The sequence below is a fragment of the Candoia aspera genome, chromosome 6, assembly GCF_035149785.1.
Source record: "Candoia aspera isolate rCanAsp1 chromosome 6, rCanAsp1.hap2, whole genome shotgun sequence".
Taxonomy (NCBI): Eukaryota; Metazoa; Chordata; class Lepidosauria; order Squamata; family Boidae; genus Candoia; species Candoia aspera.
The window spans coordinates 37,474,704-37,495,039 of record NC_086158.1 but is presented as its reverse complement, the minus strand read 5'-3'; the positions used below and the strand labels follow the sequence as shown (position 1 = coordinate 37,495,039).

Genomic DNA, 20,336 nt, shown 5'->3' with positions numbered 1-20,336 from the left:
GAAATAACTGCTACAAAAATCACCAGTTGTACAATTACATATTTAGAGACATACACATCTTGGTACAACTGAGAATATGGCACATGGGATTGAAGACTGATTAAAATGTAGGGGAGTTTATGCCCTACATTGGTGATGAAAAGAGACATAGAAGTGTTAGCAGAGAAGAAAATAATAATGAGGGCTAAAAGGTTCCTGACATGGGAAAAAAAAGGCTCATAATGAGTGAACAGTGACAGAAACGTATTAATTTTCAACAGCTATTGAGATGTGACATAAATGAGGCAAGAAAATATCAAGAACGTATTTTTTAAAAGCCAACCATTAGCATATCAAAGGATGACGTGTATGCCAATGGCAGATTTACCCTCTGAACATGGATCATTGTGTCGTCAGAACTGCACCATCCACATGGAAAACAGAATGGAGTGTCTTGGGAAAGAGCATGACTTGCTGGCTGAAATGCTAATTAGGAATATTGGACATTGCAACATTTTGCACAGTCATTATTTCCAGAATAGAAAAGCATGTTTCTATGTGGCAGTTGTATGTTTATGTTGCCATGGTGTGTGATATCATCAGAATGCTGATGATACCCAGCTGTATTTCTCTGCCCTGGACTACCCAGTTGAGTCTTTCCCATCCAAGGTTTTATCCCAGTGCCTAGAGGCTATGGATGGGGGAGAACAGGCTTTGGCTCAATCCTGGCAAGACCAAGTGACTATGGGTTTAAATGCCAGCCAGATCCAGAGATTTTCCATCTTTAACTCTGCCATAGTTCCTGCTTGAAGACCAGATGGCAACTGTGGCTAGGGAGACCTTTACTCAGGTTTATCTTGTGTATCAGTTGTGCCCATTCCTGGATGGGAGGCCTTGTTCATGGTGACTCATACCTTAGTTGCCTTCCATTTGGATTACTGTAACACATTCTACATGGTCCACATTCCACATTCTACATTCTACAGCAGCAGGGCAAGTTCTGGCATGCCTTGTTTTACCCATATAACACCACTGTTCTGCCAGCTGCAGTGGCTCCCAGTGGGCTTCTGGGCTGATTCAAGGTGCTGGCGATCACCAATAAAGCCTTCTATGGCACAGGGGCCATAGTATATTTTCAGGACCATCCGTCTCCCATTGTTACTGCCTGTCCCACCAGATCTAGCGGGGGGGGGGGCATACTCCAGGTCCCTTCATCTTGTTGGACCCCAGAGTCATGCCTTCTCTGTGGCAGTGCCTGCCCTGTGCAACAGCACCCATTTGAAAATCTGGATGGCGCTAACTCTGTTACCCTTTTGTAAGACATTGAAGATGTGGCTGTTTGTCCAGGCACTTGAGTCAGAAGGCTATGCAACCTTTGTTGGTTAAAGTTGCTTTTATAAGTTGGAGCTATTATTTCAACCTTGGACATTGTGGTTTGGATTATGAAATCATCATAGAATCATAGAGTTAGAAGGGACCTAAGAGGACATCAAGTCCAACCCCCAGCACACTGCAGGATTCACTACACCATCCTTGATAGATGACTAACCAGCCTCTGTTGGAAAATCTCCAGTGAAAGAAACCACTCCATGTATTAATCTATTCCACTGATTGACAGCTCTTAATGTCAAGACGTTCTTTCCAATGTCTAATCTGTATCTACATCCTTGAAGTTTCATCCCATTTGTTTTAGTCTTACCCTCTGGAGAAGTGAGAATAAATCCAAATCCTCTGCAATGTGACAGCACTTCAGGTATCTGAAGACAGCTATCAAGTCACCTCTCAACCTTTTCTTCTGCAGGCTAAACACAACTACAGTAGGTCTTTTAATTGTTCCTTGTAGGACTTCTTTTCCAGTCCTTTCACCATCCTGATAGTCCTTTTCTGGACTTGCTTCAGTTTATCAATGTCCTTTTTATACTGTGGTATGAAGAACTAAACACAATACTCCAAGTGAGGTCTGACCATGAAAGAGATAGACAAGGATAATTGCTTCCCATGATCAGGACTCCATGCCCCTCTTGATGCTATTTAAGATGTCATTGACTTCCTTTGCAGCTGCATTACACTGTTGGGACATGTTGAGTTTGTGATTCACTAGTATATCCAAGTCCTTCTCACATGTGCTGCTCTTGAGTTAGGTTTTCCCTATTCTGCACATGTTTCTTTTGTTTTTCTCATCTAGGTGCATGACTTTATATTTCGTCCATATCATTTATAAATACATTGAACAGGACTGGGGCCAGGACAGCACCTGGAGCACCCCACCCAAATATCCCTCCAGGTAGATTTGATGCCATTTATAACTACCCTTTGAATACAATCCTTGAGCCAATTGTGGATCCACCTATCAGTTGAGTTGTCAAACCCATATTTGACATATACCCATATTTGTTAATAAGGATTCTATGAGAGACTTTGTCAAAAGGCTTGCTAAAGTCAAGGTATACTATAACCACAGCATTTTCCCAATCATCCAGTCTAATAACTCTGTCATAAAAGGAGATCAAGTTAATCTGGCATGACTTGTTCAGCATTAATGCATGGGGGCTCCTGTTAATTTATGAATTCCTAATTAAGAGCTCACAGACATGCTGTTTAATAATCTGCTCAAGGACCTTGCCCAATACTGATGCCAAGCTCACAGGCCTGTAGTTTTCCAGCTCCTGCTTGTTCCCCTTTTTAAAAATAGGAACAACATTAGTTCTCCCCCAGTCTTCTGGGACCTTACCCGCTCTCCAGGACTTCTCAAAGATTACAGACAGCGGCTTTGCAATTACCGCTGCTAGTTCTTTCAGTACCCTGGGAGTAATTCATGGCCCTGGAGACTTTAATTCATTTAGATTAGCTAGGAAATCCATCACTTGCTCTTTGCTTATGCTGAGCTGCAGTTCACTTTTCCTCCCAGTGGCACAGTGAGGGCCACCCAAAAGTTCGTTCAGCTGAGACAGAACAGATGCAGATTAATCTTGTTCACTGCCTATGATCACTGGTGTAGGATGGATAGCCATTTATTATTATTATTAATATTGTTCTTATTCCATTGATATTTTATTCTTTATTGATGGATGCTGTAAATTACCAAGATACTCCTTGATTTAAGCAGGTATAAGTCCAATACATCTATACATAAAGAGAAACCAGCGCACGTGGTAATGACTTATGATGCATCATCTAGGAATTTTACCACTTTTGTTTTCTTTATTCTCTTAAATGTCATCTGATGTTTTGCCAGATGAGCCTAAACATTTCATTTTAGGTTAAATATATTGCTGGGGGCCTTCTGGGGATACTACCTGCTCCAAACCAGCTAGGTCATGAAGAGAAGAGTTAGACTGAAGGAATTTGTAAAGGATATGAAGGGGAATGAGAGTTTTCTCTGCTGTTCTGTATCTCAGCTAGTATAATACAATTTTTGAATATTTTTCAGTGAAAATCACAGTACCATTTAACGTAAGTAATTAGTCAAGATAAAACTTCTAACCAAATTCTGTTTTTTTTCCTGCCATTTTATTGAAGAACACTGGGCACATTAACCTCTTTGCATTAAAGTAACTTCAGTGCCATTAAGTGTGAGTTACATATCTGAATATGGATGTGGACCATGCTCATGGAATTATCTTCAGTACGGGTGTAATTGAATACACTTCACCACATTCAACCCAAGAGTCAACAAATTTAATTAGATCAAGGTAAGGAATCTAAATGGCCTGGTGGCTTCAACAAATAGGAAGACATTTCTTCTTTTACAATGAATCCTACTGTGAATATTTTCACACATTTTCACAAATATGTAAAATAAAAAAGGGATAAAGTAAGTTTCATCAGTGGTAAAGAGAAATCAGTCTATTGTTTTGGTTTCGCAGATGTCTACAGTATAGACATCTTGATAAATTCCTGAATTGTTGGCTCGACTGGCTCAAATGTATGCATGTGTTTATGGCTCTGTAGCCATAATTAAATATATTGTGCTTAAATATCAAGCTGGTAGTTTCAAAGCCTGTAAGTGCAATAAATAATTTATAAATGATTATACATCTTTTTTGTTTTGTTTTGTTTGTGTTTTGAATCTTTTCCCTGAAAAGATTAAGGAACATAGAGAATTCTATTAGGATACTTTTAGGAAGGCAGTATTCTCTCTTGTATATGGACATGGTGCTTCATCTTATTGCTGTATAAATATATTGACATAGTGAGCCTTATACCATAATCTCTATGACCATAATAGCCTTGGAGGATGTCAGCAACAATTTCTAGTTGCACTTGTCATTTCATATACTTAGGACATAACAAATTACTTTAAATAGAGCCATATATACAGTATATATCTCAGAGCACTATATAAAATAAAAAACAATTTTCAGTAGAAGCAATTAAACAAACAACAGAAAAGCCATCTATCATGACATAAAACTAACAGTAAACACAGCCATTAAGATAAGTTAATTAAGTGCAGTCTAAAAGGCATTCTGATCCTAGAACTCTTGCTAGCCTGAGAATTCCAGTGTGAACAAGCATGTCTTCAGTCTTCGTTTCAGATTAGAAGGCATGAGGGCAACCATATTTCCCTTTAGTAACAAGTTCCACAATTAGGCTGCTACCACCAAGACAAGCCCTATTCTTGGCTACCACACTGGCCCACTCAAGAGACAGTGTGATCTCCGAAGAAAGCTGATCTTAGCCTCTCCCAGGTTCAGTGCTAACATTGGCCAAGATTATAAGAATCTGCAGAGGTTTTATTTTCCATACTAAACAAAAGATTATATACTTTCTTTGCCTGGGAATGTTTATTTTAATCTATCTTTCTGATCTGAAAATAACATGAAAGAGTTTCTTTCTGTGACACAATCCCCTAAAATAATCAGTAATATTAAGCATAAACTCATAAATATTTCTACAATAATCAGTAAATTCGGTTCCTCCCGCTCCTTTGTTCAATCTATTTCTTTACTATAATGGTATCACCATGGATATCAAAGCAATGGAAAGATTCTTTTAAAAGAGAAAGGATCCGCAAATGAAATGGTTGTAACAATGTCTGTGTTTTTCTGTACATCAACCAAACAGAAACCTACAGAACAGAATTCGATCTGAAACTATTTCTTGGCACGGGCAGAGGTTAACAATAAACCACTGCAACTGAAAAATGTATAGTTTTTCAGTATTACCTGTTGCATAAAATGCATGACTCATTTCTACAGTTTGATTAGGACAAATGTCTACTAAATACTCATAAACTCCAAACCATGGAATAGATCAATTGGAATGTGCCCAAATTAAATAAACTCCTGATTTCTTTGGGGATAGTTTTTGATGTTCTAGATCATGATGAATCTAAAAAATGATCATAGATATTACTTGCTGAGATTATTCATACATGTAATAATGCAACTATGAAAGCAGGTATACATGTTCCTTTTCTTCCCTACTGCATGTCCTTCAATATTTTCTATAAAAGCCAAAGTGGTCAGGATCATTCCTTCTGTTTAAAATGTTGTTGGAGTAGAGAGTGAAGAAGTCCCCTCTTATTCTTAAAAATGAGCTATTAGTTCCTCTAAGTTGGGTACTCCCCACCAAACTAGCAAGCCAGTCCAGTCCTCGTACTTTTGGGTGGAACAATCAATCTCTGCTCACAATGCTGAGGGGAAACAAAAGGGGGGCTTTCAACCAAGGTATTATTAGTCTTATTTTTAAAAAAGTTAGTCAATGGTAGAGTTGCAGCTATGTAAGAACATAAAAATTGCCCTGGACTAGATTTAGTACAGTGTTTACTGTCACACAAAGGCCAACCAGAGGCATCGAGTAGGGTCATAGACATGGACTGGATGGTAATATCCTTTCATTATTGTTCCCTGGTATTTCAGATATGCTGCCTCTAATCAAGAAGGTAGCAAACTATCAACAAGACTACTAGTCACTGATACCTGATTCTCCATGAATTTATTCAGACCCCTTTAAAACATCTGCGTTAGTAATTATTACCATATCTGTTGCTACAGTTGAAGAAATGTGAAAAAATTGCATCCTAAGAGGGTAGAAAAATTCCAGCACAAAAAGTTTTTCATTCTGGAACAAGGATTCTGATGTATCTAACTGGCAAAATACATACATCTATATTAAATCTAACTAAAACTATTAAGATTTATATCATTGTACTAAACATATACTAAAATAATTACTCTAAAGGAATCTGGTAGCATCACAGACAACATGGCTCTCCTCCTACATTGTCTGAAAGAATTACTAGAATTCTGAAAAATCATACTGCTCCTTAAGTGAAGGAGTTATGCAATTACATCTAAATATGCAAAACACATGTGCAAGTAACCCCAATTATTTAAATATACTATTACTTTTATTAATAATTTTAAATACTAAATATTTTAAAGTTAATCACAAAATACCATTATAATGTTTTCAAGATGGAATTGCTACTTTTAATGGTACTAGTTCAAACCATTCACTACAGTTTATTTGGGCTATATTTTAATGGACATAATTTCTACAAAAACATTATTCTTCCTTTCTATTCCACCTCACCTCCTCCCAAATCCATGACATTGTCATGGGAAAATCATGGACTATTTTCAAACACTGTATTTGTGTTGGTAAGCCAAATTTAAAATGCTTTCTTCTACATTACTGGATAACTAAAACTAAAACAAAAAAGATTCTTGCTATTATCTGACAGAGCATTGATAGCGTAATAGTCAATAGTCAACTTCCATAGCAGCACCTAAAGCTAAAGGTAAAGGTTTCCCTTGACATTAAGTCCAGTCGTGTCCGACTCTAGGGGGCGGTGCTCATCTCCGTTTCAAAGCCGAAGAGCCGACGTTTGTCTGTAGACACTTCCGTGGTCATGTGGCCAGCATGGCTACACGGAACGCCATTACCTGCCTGCCGAAGCGGTACCTATTAATCTACTCACATTTGCATGTTTTCGAACTGCTAGGTTGGCAGGAGCTGGGACTAGCAACCGGAGCTCACCCCGTCACGTGGATTTGAACCGCCGACCTTCCGATCGGCAAGCTCAGCAGCTCAGCGGTTTAACCCACAGCACCACCACGTCCCTTATAGCAGCACCTAGCTGCAGTTTAATTTGGACCAGTTTGAAATGCAAACAATTTACTTAAAGCATTTGTTAAATTAAAAAATAAAAAATCCTGCTGAACGAAGGGAAATGAAAATTCTACAAGAGTTGCTACAATGAACTTTAAAACTAAAATAATTGCTTTACTTAAATATTATTTAACTGCAACCATACTTAAAATTAAGAACTTGCTGTCATAGAATTCTGATTCTAGAAAGCAACACAGTTCTTTAGTTCAAGCTTATGCATTTACCTTAAATTAGTCATATTTCAAAAAAAAAAAAATGAAGTGATCACATCATCTTTCCAAGGAAGAACACCAAAAGTAATAGACAATGGAATAACAATCTTACAGTAAACTTTTTAAAATAGTGACAATATATAGCTTTGGGTATTATACATACTTGTCCCACAACATTCAACTTAATAAAATTAGTTGTTGAACCATAATTTTCAAAGTTCTTAAATCAAAATGGTCATATTGGCAGCATTTACACATAAAACTAAACCATGATTTAAAGTTACGTGAATAAATTTTCCCAGCATTAAGAGAGACACAAAGAGGAGGAGCTAATATTTTCCATCTTGAATGTACCTAACCACTTCCTAGGAATCATGATTTAAAATTAACTAATGGCAAGTTTTAATAAATTAGCTTTATAATTCATGTTTGACCCTGCTTAAAAGTCAAATGACAATCTTTGGCTTGAATACATGGGAGGCTGCAGTTAACCAAGCCTGAGAGCAAAACCCTCCTCTAAATCAAACTGGAAGGGGAGAGGGTCTGAGCCTTGGAATAAGTAAGGTTTATTCACATTGAGTTCAACCATGGTTTATGTTCATCTATAGACAATGGCATAGACAAGCCAGCTTTGGTGAATTTTCTAAGTGCATATATGAAAAATTAATAGCCCTACCTTTTGTGTAGCTTTTATCACCTGATCCTTGGCATCCATCTTCATCATCACAATCTCCACTGGATTCTGTCTCTTTGTCCATTCCATTCCCACTGCCACCTTCCCTGTCAATCCAACTTTCTGACTGTAAACTTGTTGTGTGGGCTGCCAGCTACAATGCAAAATAAAATATTGGTGAAAGTTTTCAGACTTCAGGGGGAAAAACATGTACCATTGTAGCTTGGCTCTCCTTATATCATTGCTCAGTTTTCCCATTAGAAGTCAGTCAGGCAGTTTAATATCAACACATTAAAAGCAGTATGAACCACTAAATGGAAGATGGAGCATTATTTTTAAAAATAATTTTTATTAAAAGTTTTACAAAGAACATAAAAACTAAAACAGTGGGAAGGGAGAGAGGGAGGGAGGGAGGGAGAACGAAAAGAAATAGAAGAAGTTTCCGATTTCCTCTGCAGCAAATATAAGTACAATTAAAAAATTAACTCTTACTCTATGGTTACAAAAAAAAAGCTCTAACTTTTTTCTATTATCCAGTTTTTTCCTAATAATCAAAACCACAAATCATGAGTCCATTTTTTCCTGTTTCATGCAAAGCATCTATAAGGGGGTTTCAGTCAGCCAATAGTGTAGAATTTGCTTTTTCTCTGATCAAAGAAGTTAACTTAGCCATCTCCACAAGTTCCATCATCTTCACCAGCCATTCCTCTGTTGTGGGTAGTGCTGAAACTTTACACTTTTGAGCATATAATAGTCATGCTGCAGTTGAAGATGGAGCATTACTGATGAGCTCATAACTGAAGCTCAAGGTATTTTACTAGATATACTTTTGCACATCTTTCCTTCTCTTCTAATATCAGTCTTTTGAGTTTTTTGGTTTACAACTACTGGATTTTATTTTCAAAACCAATGGTTCCAGAATGCATCAATTGGCTATCAACCATCATACTTCCTAGCTTTGGTTATTTACAAGTTATGCATTCATGTTGGCTCCAGTATCTGAGGCAGTATACCTCTCAATAATACTTGTTGGGAAACACAAGTGGGAAACTGCTATTGGGTTCAAGTCTTGGTGGTGGGATTCTCTTAAGGGATACCAGACATCTGGCAAAAGGAGGCATGGCCTTAAAATCAAATATTGTCTGGTTTTTTAAGTATCTAACAAGCTTATCTCTTCCTGAGCAGCTTTTCTGTGTAGTGTGGCACTTCCCCAATAAGTGCTAACTGCAAGTTAATAAGCTCTGCTCTGTGACCTTGATTAGTTGATTCCTACCCTCCCACCAGCTTGCTTTGCTGCCTGAAATTCACAAGATCTTTATCAGTTACCCACTGAAGGCTTTCCCTCCTAAATGGCTCCAGCACATTCCTGCAATTGAGCAACCAGTCCTTCTGATGTTGGAAAAAGTAATTTCATATAATGTAGGCCTACATACATTTTTCTTGGCAGTTTTTGAGTATAATTTTGTCATGGATGCCAAGAAAGTTAAACAGTGTGTCCTCCTTTCCCCCCGTTGTCCTCCTTTCCCCCCATTTGTCCTCCTTTCCAATTGTCCATGTCCTCCTTTGCCTGTTCCGATATCTGGTAACACTAGTCTTAAGCATCTAATTGGTAATATGAAAACATTGCTTCTGTTTTATCAGTTGCCCCACCAAAAAATACTATTTGTCATTTTTTGTTTTGGTCCACCCTCTTCAAAAAAAGATTCTCACTATTAATTTCTGGGGTTGAATTTTCTGTTTTTAACAAATCAACTGATGTGCCCCACCATCCATATAAGAATCTCTCTGAAGACTAGTACAGTGGTGGCTTCTAAAAGAAGTGAATAATGAATTTCTATTTGTACAGCATTCAAACAATAGAGGAGGTAGCTAGCATGATTTGAGACAGGCTGAATCTGTTGATATATATTTGCATTATGCATCATTCAATGAATCATTACCATCTTTTATGGAAGGTAACAAAGGCATTCATCATTAACAAATGTCCCTTTCTCTTGGAGAAACATTGAATGATTATTCAGCTCTGTTTTTAAAAAAGTTCACCCAGTGTCACACTTTTTACAGATTATTTCATTTATTGGTGTCAGAGGCATGATTTGTGCCAGTAAGACAATATCTGATAGTTTAATTTTATTTTTAAACAAGCAGCTTGATGTTCTCATAGCAGTTATACGCTGTCTAAAAGCCTGATGTCATGCAGACATGGTTGAAGAAAACTGCTTTTGAAAATGTTCTGTACATGATGAATACATGCTTAATTATCTCTCAGATTTCTGATATCTTTTGACTGTAAGACCCTGGAGTCAGAATGGATTGCAAAAGGTTATCTACCCCACCTCCGACTGAAGCAGAAAATTTCCTGCTTCTATGAATCGATTATATGATCTAATTTTTAATAATAAATGCCTGTATTTTTTTATATTTTTATGCTTTGAAGGGAGTGCTTGCCAATGAAATTAATATTTTTCACAAGTGCTGAATAGCTTTTTCTAAACATTCTAAAAAGCCTTCTTAAGGGTTATTTTGCATTTGGGAATTATCTTTGAGAGCTTTCTTCTCACAATCGAAAAAGGTAAATCCTATTGGATTGAATGAGTTATGTTTTCATGCCACTGCATGTTTGATAACAGTCAAAATCTTTTTACTCGCAGTTAGTCTTGCTTTGTGCAAAAACTGTGCAGCTGTTTACTACACTATGTACAACAGCTGTTCCCAATCTAGTACCCTCCAGGTATGTTGGATATCAGTTTCCAGAAGTCCTTGCTGGCGTAATGTTTAAGAATTATGGAGTTAAAATAAAAAATGGAAAAAATGCATTTGGACACTGCTGCTGCAACTGCCTTGTTAAGGTTCTGATACTAATTCTAAATCAGCAGTTCATGCTGTGATGAAGTTTTACTAAACCTGCCAGAAATACCTACTTCATTTGCAGAGTTCATCTGAACTTTGCTTTTACTGCATTCTAATTTTATGTACTAATCCCTGACTTGTTTTGGTTTCGATTAGCAAAGGCCCCTGCAGTGTTACAACATGTTTCTCTTTTTTTCTTTGCAATTCTTTACTTGGTGTTATTAGTAATTGAAAAGCCAAGCAAGCTGTGCAGGAATTAGTCTACTACCAAAAAGCTCCATATGCTGATTACCCCTGGTTGGATCAACAGCTCTAGGTTCAGGTCAGATATAATGTCAGGCAGTCACTGAATTCTGCATGGTATCTCTCAGAAACAAGTGAATCTTCTTTTACTGTTCACACTATTGGGACATGGTTTATGACCTTTCCTCCTAAGATTCACCACAAAATTACTAAACAAAAGTTTGTGATTTCAGTTTCTAAATGTTATAGTCTCACCAGGTAGAAATAGAGAAAAAAATACATTCTGATGCAGTATCCCTCAACAGGTTTTACAACAAGATAATAGACACTCTTTTTCATAAAAGAAATCCTGAGTAAGAATTTGAACGCAAAGTCTCCATAGACTGTCAAATGTTCTTTCTGTTGTATCATATTTGTTTAACAAGGAACATAGTTTACTTAAAACTGTGAATCATGCTTTAAGTGAGGGGACTTGAATTCTGTATAGAAACTCCTTTGGTAATCCTTCAGAAAGTTGTCTGAGAAGTAATCATGATCAATTTTCAAGCCTGTTGAAGTCTCCTGAATTATTATAAATAATGAAATGTGTTTTGAATAATTCAAAGTCTACACAGTCTACAGTATTTTTTAAATAAGCAATTTACTAATATCTACCTGAATGATACTTTTTATTTGCAAGAATTCTTGGATAAAGAGTTGGAATAACCCATATTAACGAATTAAGGCCAATTGTCCTACAAAAATATTAAATATGTCCCTTATAATCTTAAAATTCAATGAAGATTCAACAAAATATTCTTTTTAATATTTATTGGGCATCCCAGAGAACGTTTTAAAGAAGTTAGCTGTCATCCTTATTATGGTAGAAGTGCAAAACAATGGAGAGGACAATAAAAAAAAATGATACAAGTTTGTCCCACTATTTCCCTGTTTGGTTTAATATCTGTAAGATTATTAATTAAAGTGCTAAAAAGATCAATAGAGTTTAAAAATATGACTGTATTTTTAAATCAATACCAAAACAGTGGAACTTATTAGCTAATGAAGAACTGTGGATTCATTGAACCTGGGAGGCAGCAAATAAGATTATTATTCAAAAGATTATTTATTTCTTGAAAGACAGTGTGGTGCCAAATATTAATAGCAAAAAAAAAAAGAATATTACTCCTAATATATGCTGTAATTTCTATCCTTAAAAAAATGTGGATGTCATTTTTAACTCTGATTTAGTATTCTAAAGTATTAGCCTATCCCCGTTTGTCACTTGCAAATTTAGTAAGAATTCCTTTAATTCTATCTGCTTAGTCATTTATAAAGATATTGAATAGTACAAGGCTGAGGATGGAACCTATTTATTATTTTTCTCCAGGAAGATGCCGAATCTTATATCCAGGGCTGGTCCCAGTCAGTGGTAATAGGGAAGGAGAGGTCGGCCCCATGGCCCCTTCTTTGTGGGGTGCTGCAGGGAGCGGTACTCTCTCCTCTCCTTTTTAACATCTACATGAAACCGCTGGGCGAGATCATCCATCACCATGGGATGAGGTATCATCAGTATGCTGATGACACTCAATTGTGTATCTCCATCCCTGGTGAAGTAAGTGATGCTGTGACCACCCTTTCTGAGTGCCTGGGGGTTGTGGGGGCCTGGATGGGGAGCAACAGGCTTCGACGGAACCCTAGTAGGATGGAGTGGCTGTGGATTAATGGCACCTCATGTGCCAGGAATTTGTCATATTTAGTGCTAGATGGGGTTGCACTGCCCAGACAGACCCAGTGAGTAACTTGGGGGTCCTCTTGGACTCACGACTCCTGCTCGAAGAGCAGGTGGCAGTCGTGGCCAGGAGGGCCTTTGCTCAACTCTGTGTTGTGCACCAGTTACACCCCTTCCTGGACTGAGAGGCCCTCCGGTCAGTCACTCATGCCCTGGCCATCTCCCAGATAGACTACTGTGATGCGCTCTACATGGGGCTACCCTTGAAGAGTATCCGGAAGCTTCAGCTGATTCAGAATGCAGCTGCATGGACAATCTTGGGTATTCCAAGATTTGCACACATAACACCTTTGTTGCGTGAGCTGCACTGGGTCCCAGTTTGCTTCTGGGTCCAATTCAAGGTGTTGGTTATTACCTTTAAAGCCCTACATGGCATGGGACCAGGATATCTGAGGGACTGCCTCATCCCTATTACATCGACCCACCCCACCTGGTCATGCAGGGAGGGCATGTTATGGACCCCATCCATAAAAGAATTCCATCTAGCAGGGTCTCGGAAATGTGCCTTCTCTGCTGTAGCTCCCACCCTTTGGAACATCCTTCCCACAGAGGTCCGACAGGCCCCCTCGCTCCCGGACTTCCAAAAACGACTAAAGACCTGGTTTTGTCAGCAGGCCTGGAATGGGAGGGGGAATAGTTATACCTGGGGATAGCTAGCGCCCTAAGTGATTGTGAGGGGCGTCCTACGCTCATGGACTGATTAAAATCTCTTTGCACTTAGATTTTACTATATTCTTATTTTATTGTATTGTTATATTGAAATGTGCGGGACGCGGTGGCGCTGCGGGTTAAACCGCTGAGCTGTCGATTGGAAGGTCGGCGGTTCGAAACCGCGCGGCGGGGTGAGCTCCCGTTGCTCGTCCCAGCTTCTGCACACCAAGCAGTTCGAAAACATGCAAATGTGAGTAGATTAATTGGTACCGCTTCGGCGGGAAGGTAACGGCGTTCCGTGAGTCATGCTGGCCACATGACCCGGAAGTGTCCTATGGACAACGCCGGCTCCAAGGCTTTGAAACGGAGATGAGCACCGCCCCCTAGAGTCGGACACGACTGGACTTTACGTCAAGGGAAACCTTTACCTTTACCTTTTATATTGAAATGGTTTTAAGTTTTAACTGCATTTTATTGTACACCGCCCAGAGTGCCCCATGAGGGGGAGATGGGCGGTGAATAAATTTATAAATAAATAAAATAAATAAATAGAATATATGAGTACCCTTTAGGTGTACTTGTGGAAATCCACTGGACTGCAGCACTATTCAGTCAACATTTACCCTTTGTGCACAAAGATCTCATGAGAAACCTTGTCCAGGCTTTACAAAGCTCAAGGTTCATTCAGAGCAGTTGCTTGGTCTATCAAACTAATCACTTCCTTTAAAAAGAGAGAGAAGGTTATAATGACACATTTGGTTTTGACAAATGCTGGAATATGTTTTATTAATCGTGTACTATAATATTAATATTAAGCAATATAAAAAGGCAGAGAGAATATTATAATATAATATTTATTATTATAATATAATATAATATAATATAATATAATATAATATAATATAATATAATATAATAATATTCTCTCTGCCTTTTTGGGGAGGGGGCATGAATATGGATTATCCCTGGGGTGTGGGTCCCTTCACTATTACGTCACAGGAGTACAGGACTAATTTATTTCAGTGGTGACATGCTATATATCTCTGAATATCACATATATAAGAAATAAAATAGATTTTTTTCCAAACCTTGGATAGGATTGCGAATTTCTGAATTCCTGACTAAAGGAATTCCCAATGGTTGAGAACTATGAAAGCTGCAGCCCCAATAAAACTAGAAGGCAGGAGGTCAGAAAAAACTGCAGTTGTGATTGGCTGTTCCTTACGTGTCCTTTGTGTATTTCCTGGAGAACGTAAATTTATTAAGAACACAAGTTTAGTCCTGATGGATTTTGGAATTGATCCAACACAATACTTCCTTACTTTGAAATATCAGGCCTTATGTTTTGCAAATCAAATCTTTAAAACAATAAATGTCAAAGTCTTGCAAGCTGGTAAACACTTCCTATGCTTTCCCCCAATAGATCTGAAAATTACTGCACATAATGAGTATAGCTGGGTTTTTTATTTTAATTTTTAGGAAGGTTGTAGAGCAATAAGAGCAAATGAGCTAGGATCCATTTGTAATGCGATGGCTGATGATCAGCTTTAACCTGTGATGAGGCTGTCTTGCCTCTAAACATTCACACCTGCCAGCTTTTAGTCCTATCATAATAGGGCAGAAACATTCTGTTTGATCAGACGTATATAGTGTGAAACGAGAGGTGCTGCAATCAAGGAGCTCATCTCATTCCACCAGTCCTTGAATAATACCATTTTGGGAAGACATGTTCTGATGTGTCAAGTCAGTAAATAGTAGCTCCCTCTGAACTGTCTGAAGGAAGTGAATGAAACATTTCTCATTGCTTTGTACTCAAACCGCAATTACCCATCCTGTTTGCTGGAGGAAATGTTCATGACATGCTCTAGTGTGTATTAATTCTATTCCAAATTCTTGGATAATTATCTGTTTCCAAGTTTGGCATAGGTGGGAATCAGTTTCATGGCAATATGAAAAGTGGACATTTCTTCGTGAAGACCAGCAAAGAATCTCACCATTTATAGCAGCAAGGTCTCAGGTAGTGTCAAATTAATAAAATCACATAGGCTATGTTAACTGGAGCTGGGAAGAAAATGGATGACTTTATCCGAACGCTCTGGTAGAGAGAACAAATCACATTTTATGAATAGGAAAATGAACTATTTAGGATTGAGACAATTTCCATACTGACCAGAAGAGTCCAAAAATGTATTTCCCTGATAATACCCAGGAAGTTGCTGCTACAACTTTAAAAGCTGGGTTTTAATGACTCTCCTAAAACCTAACAAGGGGGCTACTCTGATCTCAAAACAAACAAATGGATCATCAGACATATCTGCTCAGCCCAGAGTTGCTCTTAGTAAGATGGGCAGTGATGAAATATGATACATACATACATACATACATATCAACCAACCAACCAACCAACCAACCAACCAACCAACCCAGAATCTCACTGAGGCACAAATTCTCCTACTTTGAACACTTTATACGAAGCCCTAGCTCTCTGGAGAAGGCTCTAATGCTGAGAAATGTGGAAGAAGGAAAAAAAAAAGAGGTTGACCAGCAGCAAGGTGGATGGACTCAGTTACTGTGCAATGGGTTTACCATTGGAAGACCTGAAGGACTAGGATGGGGAGAGATCATCCTGGAGAAAAGATCTATCTTATGTGGTCGCTAAGATTCAATGCCAACTTGATGGCACATAATCAATCAATCAAACAATCAATCCATATCTAAATATGAACATCTAATAGCTAGTTAATATGCAGGTGTATATCACTATACTCAGCTAAGTACAGGAAAACTACATGGTAAGCTACTATATATTTTGAAGCAGTTTCCCATAATATACAGGTTATATTTAAACAGTAATATTTAAGGGACAACTTGGATGGACTGATTTTTATTTCTTTATTCTTAAATAAGCAATTGCTTTTCATAGAAAAAAAGCATGGTTTTAACAGAATTAGGTTATTGTTCCCATTTATTTAAATATTTACAAATATTCTGTTATATTTTCATTCTTCAAATGGGCACCCAGCATGTATGGAAAATCATAATTGTTTTTTTTTAAAAAATAAGGAACATTTTTTGCAAAAGATAATGGCTTCTGTATTCGTTAACTTGTCAGTAATATTTATAACCTATTAGGCTGCCTTTATTTAGCCTCAGGCATTTCTCTCACAGCTACTTATTAAATATCAAGAAGATGGCATAACAACGTTATGATTTAAATAATAAAACATAATGTTCTCCAGTTTATGTTATCCTAGTTTCTTTCTCATAGCTTGGGGCTTTCTTTTCAGATTTTGCTTTCCACAAATGGCACACTGAGGCTTCAGTGACCTCAAAAACTGACTAACAATCAGGTTGACCACTTGGCCATTATACATAAGCCCACTTCACAAAGTCATTGGAGTCACAAGTTGCCATAAGCCGTGGTTTGCTACCTGTATTACAATTGGTTGGGTTCACAAAGCATACTAAGACATACAACATGTTTTCCCAAACACAATGGCTGGCTTTGCACATTTAGTCAAAACCAAACCAACCACATTCTGGCTTTGTATCACCTGTGAACAAAGCCATTATATTTTTATTAATACACCTATATCCTATTCAGACTAAAGCATATTTTTGGCTACCAGTGTACATCCTAAACTTTCAAATTTCCATATTTACATCATAACGTTTTGCCTAGGTAAGCAAACCTTGCTTAGGTAATGAAGAAATCTTGATTTGCTTAGGCCCCTATTAGCAAATGTCCATTTGTAGGGCGGGGGGGGGGGGGCGGAGAATGTTTTACACGTTCCTGTGTTGACTGTTTTTTTTTTCATGATCAATTGATTTCTCTTCATCTATCCCCACTGTAGAGGAGGCCAAGAGGGAAGCAGTGTGTGGCTAGTAATAGTAGTTATTGTTGCTGAAAAGTAAGTGGCATTGAAACAGTGTGTAGGTTTAATCTCCTGAAATCTGGCAATTGAAGTCTTGATGTACCAACCTATGGGCAACAGTATCTACTTTCTAGATGCTGTGGGGTAATTGCTCTGCAATTGCTCCTCTTAAGGGAGCATTTACACTCAAATTCTGGGAGCTGAATCCATGCCCCTGAACTGATGTGTATCCTTGAAGAAGAAGCAGAGGAGAGGGCAGAGGGCAACATTAGATGAGCAAATGAATGATTCTCACAATTCCAACCTTAGTGAAAACTCTAGCTGGGTGCATAAAACTTCATACAAACTGGCTGACATTCATTTTTTCCCAATCACTTTCACTGGTATCCTGGAACACTATGGGTCAGAAGGCCAAATGTAACAATCCAAATATTATAAATTACTTAGGAAAGTGTAAGCTTGTGCTTCTTTAAGCGAATTAAATGCAAGGCAAAATATAGATGGATGGATAAAGTACAATTGCTTTAGATGCAGTAGAAACTGGAGAGAGGGACCAATGAAGAGGGGAACAATTTACCCATTTTCCCACATAGCTTAAGGCAATACGTGTTCAACCACACTCCTACAGATGATATGTAGCAGCAAATTTAGAGTCTGCTGCCTTTGGCTGATAAATCCTAACCCCATCTGCACATGCTTACTACAAATATATATTATGTAGGTTTATTAGCTGCACAACAAACCTAACAACCAGCTTCCCACAAGCACCAGTAAATATAGGAGGTAACTTTAAGGCCAGGATAGAATCTAAGTATATCACCTTTACCTAAAATTCCAGCAGTATCTCCCTTACAAAATATTAGTACCCCTCTGTGGCACACCAGACTAAAGATACCTGTGATAATTTTTCAAAGCTTTTCTTGGCTCACATCTTTACTAATTTAGATCTAAGTATTTTAAACAGGGCAGTCAATGGGAACTGTCCTGGAGAATTTATACACTAATCAAGGGACACCATGATTACCACTAACTGTATAGCAATCTCTTATAAGTTGCTAGACTTGCTGAACAGCCTGAAGATTGATTGCTGCCTGAGTAGTGATCATCTCCTGCTCACTTTAATCTTTTTCCCTTGGCTTAGGATATATTCATGGATAATCTGTTCCAGCCAATCTTAGGGGAAGATATTAGACTATCTTGCATAAAGTGGTCAAGAAAAATCAGTAATTCTCTGGTGGAGACTGAACTTCACCCACCTTTAGCAGATCAAGCCACAATAATCTGTATATGAGAAACTCATACAGGTTCATCAACATTATAGCATAAGCAAACATGCCCCTCCCATTTTCATCATTCAAAACTTGGCTTGTCTCTGAATGTGTTGAAACCCAAGTGTCCTTATTGCTTATGCCTACAGGATGAACTCCATCCATTACCCCTAACAGAGGGTCATATAAAGTAAAAAGGGAATATAAGTTACTGATAACAACAAAAACAGAACAGAAATGTAGCAAAAATTAATTTCAACAGCCAAATTCAATGAGGCAACTGGTCTATAAGCAAGCAAAGGCTACGCCAAATTAGAGACAGGTAGATGTTAATAACCAAGCAGAGCTTGATATCTGTTACACAAATATTGGAGAAGGAAACCATTATTCCAGTTCTAAACCAACAAAGTACCTTGAGAAGGTCATTCTTCCTAAACAGCACAGAGCATTTACAATCACCTGACTATTTATTCAGTGATATTGGAAGGAAGGTTCAGGAAGCACCTCTACAGGAACAGAACCCATCCTTATGGTTCAGCTGCCATAGAAACATGGGTATACATCTTGTATTGTTGTAAAAATGCCTGCTTAAATTGTGAACCAAAGAGACTGGAGATAGATGCAACAAAGTATCTCCCATTGGCTTGTACAATTACAGTGATCACTGGGCTCCCTGCCAAAGGAATGCAGAATATCCCCAATGCCCACCAGGTTACAGGTTATAGACCTTCTGAAATGATACATAAGAATTGCAAAAGGCAATGTAAATTACAGCATGACTTTTACGGCCAAAATGTAGCTTCTGATAAGGACGTGGGATGATCTTACAATGGGCTGACTGGCACATTTAAAGTCTACATTTCTAAGGAGGCTCCAAGCCCAACATTTCTACTGATCCCAGCATCTTTTAACATTAACAATGTCCTTTATTATGCCCACATATTGCCTCCATTCATACCAAGGTTTCTGATTTCTGTTATCTGTCGTCTTCCCTCCAGGGTCATCAGGAAGTTTTCCTGCTACTTCCCCTGTACAATTCAAAATCCCTCACAGTGATCATGTATGTAAAAATAAAACATTATTTGTCTCCCACACTTGCTTTATTGTAAAAGATTCTTAGCACATTATTCCCTCTGATTAGGAGTATTCCTACATGCTCTAGTGAATTCTATATTACACATCTTCTGAATGACCAATGTACAAACTTAGACTCCAAGTTGCCAACTTTTCTTTTTACTCTTCCTGGAAGTCTAGGACTCAATTTACCCTGAAGTAGATTATGACTGAGAACCAATTTAGTGTAGAAGTTAAAAGCAGTGGGCTAGAAATGGGAAATTGTAAGTTCTAGTCCTGTTTTAGGCATGAAGCCAGTTGGGTGACTTTGGGCCAATCACTTTCTCAGCCATAAGAAAAAGGCAATGGCCAACCACTTCTGAGAATCTTGCAAGAAGTCTGCATGGGTTTGTCCAGGCATCTGCCAGGAGTTGAGACTGACTGACTGAAAGCACAAAAGGAAAAGGAAAATATAATGGTTGCATTTATTCTGGGTATTAATATTTCCTGCATGTGGAATTCACAAAACTGTTAAAAGCATCCAGCCGGCCCATGGACAGTGATAGTACTGAGCTACTGTTTGTTCTTTCTTTTAAATAGATTAATAGTTTTGTTTTGTGGGGTTTTTAATCTGGATTTTAT

The 20,336-nt window shown here is 38.0% G+C and overlaps 1 protein-coding gene across 1 annotated transcript in view; it reads right to left on the bottom strand.

Moving 5' to 3' along the window:
* Window positions 1–20,336, bottom strand: part of LOC134499867 (glypican-5-like) — a 408,362-nt gene that overhangs the window by 96,468 nt on the left and 291,558 nt on the right. Inside the window, exon 9 of the mRNA XM_063306738.1 lies at window positions 7,987–8,137. Coding sequence (XP_063162808.1) covers window positions 7,987–8,137 — 151 coding nt within the window. The remainder of the gene's footprint in view (window positions 1–7,986; window positions 8,138–20,336) is intronic.